The sequence below is a fragment of the Oncorhynchus mykiss genome, chromosome 2 (genome assembly GCF_057628025.1).
Source record: "Oncorhynchus mykiss isolate SJ-2025 chromosome 2, ASM5762802v1, whole genome shotgun sequence".
Lineage (NCBI taxonomy): Eukaryota > Metazoa > Chordata > Actinopteri > Salmoniformes > Salmonidae > Oncorhynchus > Oncorhynchus mykiss.
The window spans coordinates 95,381,220-95,391,366 of NC_143023.1; the positions used below are offsets into that span (position 1 = coordinate 95,381,220).

The 10,147-nt window shown below is 46.4% G+C and overlaps 1 protein-coding gene across 2 annotated transcripts in view; it reads left to right on the plus strand.

Moving 5' to 3' along the window:
• The first annotated feature begins 1,820 nt into the window (after positions 1–1,820).
• Positions 1,821–10,147, plus strand: part of LOC110502465 (filamin-C) — a 46,929-nt gene continuing 38,602 nt past the window's right edge. The window contains exons 1-2 of one of the 2 annotated variants that reach the window (XM_036960029.2): positions 1,821–2,825; positions 7,742–7,990. In XM_036960029.2, the coding sequence (XP_036815924.2) occupies positions 2,441–2,825; positions 7,742–7,990 (634 nt within the window). In that variant the 5' untranslated portion in view covers positions 1,821–2,440. The remainder of the gene's footprint in view (positions 2,826–7,741; positions 7,991–10,147) is intronic. The other variant, XM_036960028.2, reaches the window with a different exon arrangement.

Consider the following 10,147-nt stretch of genomic DNA (forward strand, 5'->3'; position numbering starts at 1 on the left):
ACAGCTTTGCACACTCTTGGTATTCTGTCAACCAGCTTCACCTGGAATGCTCTTCCAACAGTCTTGAAGGAGTTCCCACATATGCTGAGCACTTGTTGGTTGCTTTTCCTTCACTCTGCGGTCCGACTCATCCCAAACCATCTCAATTTGGTTGAGGTCGGGGGATTGTTGAGGCCAGGCCATCTGATGCAGAACTCCATCACTCTCCCTCTTGGTCAAATAGCCCTTACACAGCCTGGAGGTGTGTTGGGTCATTGTCCTGTTGTAAAACACATGATAGTCCAACTAAGCCCAAACCAGATGGGACGGCGTGGTAGCCATGCTGGTTAAGTGAGCCTAAATCACAGACAGTGTCACCAGCAAAGCACCCCCACACCATAACACCTCTTCCTCCGTGCTTTACGGTGGGAAATATACATACAGAGATCCTCCGTTTACCCACACCGCGTCTCAAAAAGACACAGCGGATGGAAACAAAAATATCAGATTTGGACTCCAGGCCAAATTTCCACCAGTTTAATGTCCATTGCTCGTGTTTCTTGGCCCTAGCAAGACTCTTCTTCTTATTTGTGACCTTTAATAGTGGTTTCTTTGCAGCAATTTGACCACGAAGGCCTGATTCACAGTCTCATCTGAGTAGTTGATGGTGAAATGTGTCTGTTACTTGTACTCTGTGAAGCATTTATTTGCAATTTCTGAGGCTGGTAACTCTAATGAACTTATCCTCTGCAGCAGAGGTAACTCTGGGTCTTCCATTCCTGTGGCGGTCCTCATGAGAGCCAGTTTCATCATAGCGCTTGATGGTTTTTGCAACTGCAGTTGAAGGAATGTTCAAAGTTCTTGACATTTTCCATATTGACTGACCTTAATGTTTTAAAGTAATGATGGACTGTCATTTCTCTTTGCTTATTTGAGCTGTTCTTGCCATAATATGGACTTTGTCTTTTACCAGATAGGGCTATCTTCTGCATACCACTCATACCTTGTCACAACACAACTGATTGGCTAAAACTCATTATAAAGGAAAGAAATTCCAGAAATGAACTTTTAAGAAGGCACACCTGTTAATTATAAGACATTCCAGGTGACTACCTCATGAAGCTGGTTGAGATAATGCCAAGAGTGTGCAAAGCTGTCATCAAGGCAAAGGGTGGCTACTTTGAAGAATCTCAAACGTAAAATATATTTAAATTTGTTTAACACTTTTTTGGTTACTACATGATTCCATATGTGTTATTTCATAGTTTTGATGTCTTCACTGTAATTCTTCAATATAGAAAATAGTAAAAGTAAAGAAAAACCCTGGAATAAGTAGATGTTCTAAAACTTTGGACCGGTAGTGAACATTCACATTCTTTTTAAAGAATATCTGTGAAATAATTTGCATACAGGGAGGCACCAGCTAATTTAGTCACTATGCGGAAACATCGAATGGATACTATTTTAAATATTATGTGTGGACATGACACCACAAACCTTGATCAGATATGTTGATGTCAGCTCACGGTGTAAACAAGGCTTCTGTGTAGGACATTCATCAATAATAAATCATGTTTAAAGGATTTAACAAAGTGGTAAAAGACCAATAGGCGAAATAACAACATGAATATAGTATAGCCTAATCCACAACGACATGAGCCACATATTAAAACCCACTTGATTTTAGGATGCGTCATTATCTTTTCTTGTCTAAATTGTTTAACAATTCAGGAGCTCGATCCCTGATCATAACACACTAGGCTACTTTACAACAACCAAGAAGTCCTGGCATCCCACCACCCAAAGTGGAGTGGCTAAAAATACTGTGCGCTGTCACAACTGTTGCTCTGGGTGGGGGTCCACCAATCACTGCCCGATCATCCTTTACGGCCAATCCTGACTCACCCCGTTATCCATATGGATTAGAAAATAGCCTATGATTGTAGTTATGACTATGGGGTCTACGACGGGTGTGACGTGACCCCCAGGGTCTCTTTATATATACCCCACTCTTGCCCACCTCACACCATTCAAGTTTAACCAACCGACTCCAGTGAACTACATTGCTACTCTACTCCACAAGTGCTACAGAGCGAACTGGACTGAAGGACCATTTTTCAAAAAGCGACATTCTTCTCTGAGCATATCTATTAAGAGGCAGCGACTACATTTGTCAAGCCACTGCCAATTAAAAACCCGCGACAGGCTGCGTTGCAGTAACAAGGACTGTAAATCGGATCAATTCATCATTGTCCTGACAAGAAGAGGCTTCTTCACAAGGACATCCGAAAAGTCTCCGGGACACTTTTTTTTTTTGAAACTCTCTTCTCCCAAGTTTTGAACTTTTACCACAGCAAGTGCGCTCGAGCTTGACATCGACACGCTAAACTTTTTTTTGCAGATAACTTCACACATCGGTCTGACTTGCTGTATAAAAAGGGACACACGGAAAACCGCCAACATGACGAGCAATAACACACATTACTACGACGACAGCCAGCCACCGCAGCACTACCAGGGCACGGACAGCTTCGAGGGGGACGAGGAAGACGAGATGCCGGCTACGGAGAAAGATCTCGCCGAGGATGCACCATGGAAGAAAATCCAACAGAACACCTTTACAAGGTGGTGCAACGAGCATCTCAAGTGTGTCAATAAGACCGTGACAGACCTCCAGAAGGATTTTGGCGACGGGTTAAAGCTCATTGGGCTCCTGGAGGTTCTGAGCCAGAAAAAGATGTACAAAAAACACCACACTAGACCCAACTTCCGACAGATGAAATTGGAAAATGTGTCCGTCGCTCTGGAATTTTTGGACAGGGAACACATCAAGTTGGTGTCTATTGGTAAGTGACAAGTGAGCTTTTGGGCTGGAATGTTTTTAATTCATTTTTGAGAGAGAGAGAGAGAGAGAGAGAAAGGGAAAGAAAGAAAGACGAATAGGGGGCTGAAATGTTTTTAATTAATCTTTGAGAGACAGAGAGAGAGAGAAAGAGAGAAAGAGAGAGAGAGAGGAAAAGAGAGAGAGACAGAGAGAGAGAGAGAAAGAGAGAGAGAGGAAGAGAGAGATAGAGAGAGAGACAGAGAGAGAGAGAGACAGAGAGAGAGATAGAGAGAGAGAGAGAGAGAGAGAGAGAGAGACAGAGAGAGAGAGATAGAGAGAGAGAGAGATACAGAGAGAGAGAGACAGAGAGAGAGGGAGAGAAAGAAAGAAAGAAAGACAATGGAATAGGAATAAGGGGAGGGTGAGAGTCCAGTGCATACTCTGGACAGGCCAGACAGGATAGAGCAGCACATTATTTTGACAATATGTTACAAAGTTATTATTAATTAGTACATTGTAAATTAGTTATTGACTGTCAGTGTCATTTCACAAAATCTTTGGGCTTGATTCTCTGTGATGAATACACATGACTCTCTGTGATGAATACACATGACTCTCTATGATGAATACACATAACCCTCCATGCATCAGTCACATAACACTTACTAGAACAGGGGAATAATGGGTTTTTCACAATAGCAGACCTTAGATTGTCGACCACATATTATTGAGAGAGACCCGTTTGAATCGTTCTGCTGAGTGACTCAGCCTGAGTCTAAACATCCATCTACACCTCAGTATTATGCCACTTCCTGTCAACCCAGCTTGTCAGGTGCTCTACAGTCTGATGCATGGCTTTCACAAAATGGCCGTTGGTCAGCCATCTCTATGGAAACTCTTACAGCATAGGTACCATTGAGATCACTGGCTGATGTCCAAGACACGCCGTCCACCTTGGACGATGTCAGGGCCAAGACACGCCGTCCACCCTGGACAATGTCAGGGCCAAGACACGCCGTCCACCCTGGACGATGTCAGGGCCAAGACACGCCGTCCACCCTGGACGATGTCAGGGCCAAGACACGCCGTCCACCCTGGACGATGTCAGGGCCAAGACACGCCGTCCACCCTGGACGATGTCAGGGCCAAGACACGCAGTCCACCCTGGACGATGTCAGGGCCAAGACACGCCGTCCACCCTGGACGATGTCAGGGCCAAGACACGCCGTCCACCCTGGACGATGTCAGGGCCAAGACACGCCGTCCACCCTGGACGATGTCAGGGCCAAGACACGCCGTCCACCTTGGACGATGTCAGGGCCAAGACACGCCGTCCACCCTGGACGATGTCAGGGCCAAGACACGCCGTCCACCCTGGACGATGTCAGGGCCAAGACACGCAGTCCACCCTGGACGATGTCAGGGCCAAGACACTCCGTCCACCCTGGACGATGTCAGGGCCAAGACACTCCGTCCACCCTGGACGATGTCAGGGCCAAGACACGCCGTCCACCCTAGACGATGTCAGGGCCAAGACACGCAGTCCACCCTGGACGATGTCAGGGCCAAGACACTCCGTCCACCCTGGACGATGTCAGGGCCAAGACACATCGTCCAACCTGGACTTTCATGTCCATCTATAGTGTTTTTCTCAGACTATTACAGTGGTACTGTCAGGCTGGGCTCTGGGCTCTGCTGGGTGGAAATTCACTAGGACTGTGTTAATGAGAAAGACACACACACACACACACACACACATCACACCCCCTCTCACTCCACAAACACTCCACACCTCATAATCACACCAGTTAAAGGTCAGAAGAGTCATGCCAGAAGAAGTTTGTTAGATGGAGAGGAAGGGGTGGACAGCCCGTCCCTGTTACCAGACACGTAGGATCATTCTTATGATCATTGTCATGTCATTGATTTCCTTGTTGACTGTCAGGATGCTCCCAGATTTCCTATGGTGGTTTAGTTGGCTACATAGCCCATACAGACCAGCTTAACAGTAGGTGCTTGGTTATCCTCTGGGATCCCTCTGTGTGTGGAGGGGAGGGTTAGGCTGGCTGAGGGCATGTGTCCTGGTTTGGGATAAGAGTGATAAGCATGGAGGTATTGTGTCCCCAGAGGTAGCTAAGCCCTGGGAGGAATAATTGAGTTATAGATAGCTGGACCCTGACCCCTGGACATTGCACATCCTTCCTTCAGGGATTTAGATGGGGCGGCAGGGTAGCCTAGTGGTTAGAGCGTTGGACTAGTAATCGAAAGGTTGCAAGTTCAAATCCCCGAGCTGACAAGGTAAAACTGTTGTTCTACCCCTGAACAAGGCAGTTAACCCACTGTTCCTAGGTCGTCATTGAAAATAAGAATTAGTTATTTTAACTTTCTTGCCTAGTTAATTAAATAAGGTAAAATAAAAATAAATGGAGAGAGCTAGATACACCATAGCAGAGTGTGTGAGGTCTATGTTTGGGAGGTAAGAAAGGACTCTGGACATGTTGTCACAGTCATAGAAGTACATCTGGATTGACCCATGTCTCCGAACAGGAGAAGCTCCAGAAGTCCTGTTTAATTTAATTTCTTTCAATGTTTCTCATTTCTCTAGTTTAGGTTTAGTATGTTAGTTGGTTATTACTGCATGGTCGGGAACTAGAAGCACAAGCATTTCGCTACACTCGCATTAACATCTGCTAACCATGTGTATGTGACCAGTAACATTTGATTTGATTTGAGTGTGTTTAAACCATCTCGTTATTAAGGTTTTGGACTAGAGAAGAGAAACCCGGCCTCATATTTCACTAACAATAAGATTTATTAAACACCTGACCGTCTGTCTCTCTGCCGCGCTGACTGATTACTCTCCCTCCACGCGGCCCGGTGAAATTCCTGGTGTGACCGCCTTTTTGAGCGGGGGGTTGTGAAGGGCACGGCAAGTGTATGTGTGTCATGATGCCCGAGGGAACTCTCTTCGGCTAGCGACCTCACGCCTAAGGAATGTCCCAAGGTTTTTGCAGTATAGTGTCAGTAAAGAGGTTAGGGGGTCACCCCCCCCCCCCTCTCCCCTCCCCCCTCCCAAATGCCCAGGTCTGTGTGTGGGTTGGGGAGTGGCAGGCGATATCCCTGTGACCTTGTCAGCTTTGACAGAAACAGGATAACGGTGGCGCTGTCGTTCCTCTCCTGACGCCTGCTGTCTGTCTTAGACACAGCAACACCAAGCTCTGGGTGAACGGTGAACAACATGACACAGGGTGAACACCAAACCTTTAAACCACTTCTCTGTGTTGTCACAGCAACCTACAAATAATCAAGAAATTGACACTGAGGAATGAGGATAGTAAAAAAAAACACCTGTCTCACTGGCACACACTGTTTGTTCCTTTTGACCACATGACCACATGGCATACAGCTGTCTACAAAGCCTGAGACGCCATTATCAACACCACACCACCTGGCCATGCCAGTCAGTCTAATGGTCCTCATCAAACAGTCATCAAGCAAAACTGTCAGGACCAGAGGTCACTGACCCACAGTACAATAAATAGATATCAGAGTCAGAGATAGGCAAGTCACATGACCACCCTCTCCACTTACTACAACTGTTTCTAAACTGCGTCTACCTTTCTGTCCAATGAGGTCATATCTTGGGCAATTCTTCTGTCCAGATAGTTTAGTATAGCCTTTTACGGGTTGTGGTACACTTTACCCTGTCCGGTTTACTGTCTGTCTAAACCAATGAAGGACGTTAATTATCTAACTGTTTGGTTTCAGTTGAGACGACTACTCTAAGAATACACTGGTTAAGTTTTTAGGTATACTTTATGGTCTGCTACTTAGTGCTTCTTCATTGATTTACCTCATACTGAAGGTCACTGTTACTAAAGTGCTTTCAAAGCAATTTAAATCCAAGTGCTGTTGACTTACTAAGGATTCCATTTCAACATATGTTGTCAGCTGTTGATCTGTTCTTGTCCATGCTGGCCTGTCTGTCTGTCTGTCTGTCTGTCTGTCTGTCTGTCTGTCTGTCTGTCTGTCTGTCTGTCTGTCTGTCTGCCTGCCTGCCTGTCTGCCTGCCTGCCTGCCTGTCTGTCTGTCTTGTCTGGTCTGGTCTGGTCTGTCTGTCTGTCTGTCTGTCTGTCTGTCTGTCTGTCTGTCTGTCTGTCTGTCTGTCTGTCTGTCTGTCTGTCTGCCTGCCTGTCTGTCTGTCTGTCTGTCTGTCTGTCTGTCTGCGGAATACCACGGATACTCCGTCACTCTCCTGACCAGTCAATTATTGTGTAGCCTAGTACCTGTAGTGGAATTTAACTCTCTATTGAAGACACTAACAGACACAAAACACATTAGATATCCCTCTTGTGTCCTGTCTACACCTCTCTCTCTCTCTCTCTCTCTCTCTCTCTCTCTCTCTCGCTCTCTCTCTCTCTCTCTCCCTCCCTCCCTCTCTCTCTCTCTCCCTCACTCTCTCTCTCTCTCTCCCTCACTCTCTCTCTCTCTCTCTCCCTCCCTCCCTCTCTCTCTCTCTCTCTCTCTCTCTCTCTCTCTCTCCCTCCCTCTCTCTCTCCCTCTTTCTCTCTCTCTCCCTCTCTCTCGCTCTCTCTCTCTCTCCCTCCCTCTCTCTCTCTCCCTCCCTCTCTCTCTCTCCCTCCCTCCCTCTCTCTCTCTCCCTCCCTCTCTCTCTCTCAATTCAATTCAATGTAAGGGCTTTATTGGCATGGGAAACATATGGTAACATTGCCAAAGCAAGTGAAGTAGATAATAAACAGAAGTGAAATAAACAATAAAACATTTATAGTAAACATTACACTTTCAAAAGTTCCAAAAATAATAAAGACATTTCAAATGTCTTTCTCTCTCTCTCTCCCTCCTCCACTCGTAGACATTAAGTCAATCATGGATAGGAGGCTAAATCTGACCCTGGATCTGTATTCCTCTCCCCTCCAGACTCCAAGGCCATCGTGGACGGTAATCTGAAACTGATCCTAGGTCTGATCTGGACTCTGATCCTGCACTACTCCATCTCCATGCCCATGTGGGAGGATGAGGATGATGAGGAGGCTAAGAAACTGACCCCCAAGCAGAGGCTGCTGGGATGGATCCAGAACAAGGTGCCTGAGCTACCCATCAACAACTTCCACCGTGACTGGAGGGATGGCAAGGCCCTGGGAGCCCTGGTAGACAACTGTGCCCCTGGTAAGAACTGACTCAGGAACAGTTTAGTGTGAGGCCCTGGGAGCCATGGTAAGTTCCGGGGTCAGCTATGAGTTACGGTGGTGAGAGGTCAGGGGTCAGCTATGAGTTACTGTGTTGAGAGGTCAGGGGTCAGCTATGAGTTACTGGTGAGAGGTCAGGGGTCAGATATGAGTTACTGTGGTGAGAGGTCAGAATCCATCTATGAGTTACTGTGGTGAGAGGACAGGGTCAGATATGAGTTACTGTGGTGAGAGGTCAGGGGTCAGATATGAGTTACTGTGGTGAGAGGTCAGGGGTCAGATATGAGTTACTGTGGTGAGAGGTCATGGTCAAATATGAGTTACTGTGTTGAGATGTCAGGGTCAGCTATGAGTCAGTTATTGTATTTGATATGGTATCATGGTATCATTTACACAGCCTGGCGGGGTCAGTAGGCCTCAGTGGTCCTGTTGAGCCAGAGAGAGAGACGGAGAGAGACAGAGAGAGACAGTGAGAGACAGACAGACAGACTTAGAGAGAGAGAGAGATCGACAGATAGAGAGAGAGATCGACAGACAGAGAGAGATCGAGAGAGAGAGATCGAAAGAGAGAGAGATTGACAGACAGCGAGAGAGAGATCGACAGACAGTGAGAGAGAGAGATCGACGGACAGAGAGAGAGAGAGAGAGAGAAAGATCGACAGACAGAGAGCGAGAGATCGACAGACAGAGAGAGAGAGAGAGAGAGAGAGAGAGAAAGAGACAGACAGACAGACAGACAGAGGACGCCCCTGCCAGCTGTCTCTGACTGAGTGAAGGAGCTCTCTCAGGCCCAGAGGTCGTAAGCCTGGCTTTAGTGTTTATAGCCTCCACACACAGCAACGCCAAATTTGGGCACGATTCCTCTTCATCTGCCAAGGGACATGTGCTTAGATGCTTGGGGTTTAAAAACAGCCTGTTCTGTGCTGGAAATGCATGAGGATGAGCTTTGGAGCAGGAGTGCCAAGATTCACAAGGATGACTCGTTGACTTGAAAGCACTCCAATTTGACCAGAGGTTACAGCACACTCTGACCCTCTGACACGAAGCCTTAGAAAGACTCCTTTTTTTTTGTGTTCTAGAATAGAGAGAGGAGTCTAGAACACCGTGGTTGACTGTTTACATGGCTAGAAATCCTGGGGTATGTTACAGCAGCTCTCCGACACCCAGCTAGCTACAGATGGTGTGACCATACAAGGCCATGGTTCTTTATTCAACCCCTAACAGCATTTAGAAAGTTGACAAATCCGTCTCCAGTCCAATCCTCAGTTAGGCTTATGTAGTTAGGTTAAGCATTTCTCTAGACTGACCGCTGGTAGGTTTATTTGGAGATAACAGGTGTACAACAAGAAAAGTCATCCTCTCCTTTGTTTGTGACTATTTCTCCTGTATCCCTGACGATAATCTTCTGTGTCCAATTGAAATGTAATAAAACTCTGAAATATTATATTTTGGGGTGGAGGAGACCAGGCTTAAGTCCAAAGCTGAAATCACCTAGAACTTGAAACACAGAATGTTCTCCTTCTACGGTAGTTCTACTATCCTAATGCATTCCTGTCAGAAGATCCAACCGTACTCCACCCAAACGTTGGTGATTTTTAAATCATAATGTTATTGTCGGTGACAGTGAAATGAACCACCATGTGATGCAGACGCACCCATTGTTTCAAGTTGCCATAGTAACTTTACAGTAATATCACACGCGCAGCTCCGCGGCGTGTCCGGTAATAACAAGATAATAGACTTGTGTTGAGCGACTGTCAGGGAACTCACTGCACAGCTAAGAGGTAATCCACTTTAAGCATTAGCAGCCCACGGCAGGTTTAGCACGTAGAAATATAACCACACGCCAGTCAACCTGTCACAGACCCATTGATTCGAATGAGAATGCTCATTCTAGTAAGTCTATTTCGTTGGGCGTTAGCCTGTCTGCTTTAGCCTCCTGTGTACGACAGCGGAAGTACAAATACGTTTGATGCTTTCGTTGTTTTGAAATTCGTAGCCCTTCCATCGAAGGCTAGCAATGCACCTATCTATACAAACTGGAGCAGAGCAGTGTGGGTAAATACAGGGTCACATGGGGTTGTAGGGTGTTAGTAGCAGTTAGTAGTAGTAGCAGTTAGTAGTAGTAGTAGTCGTA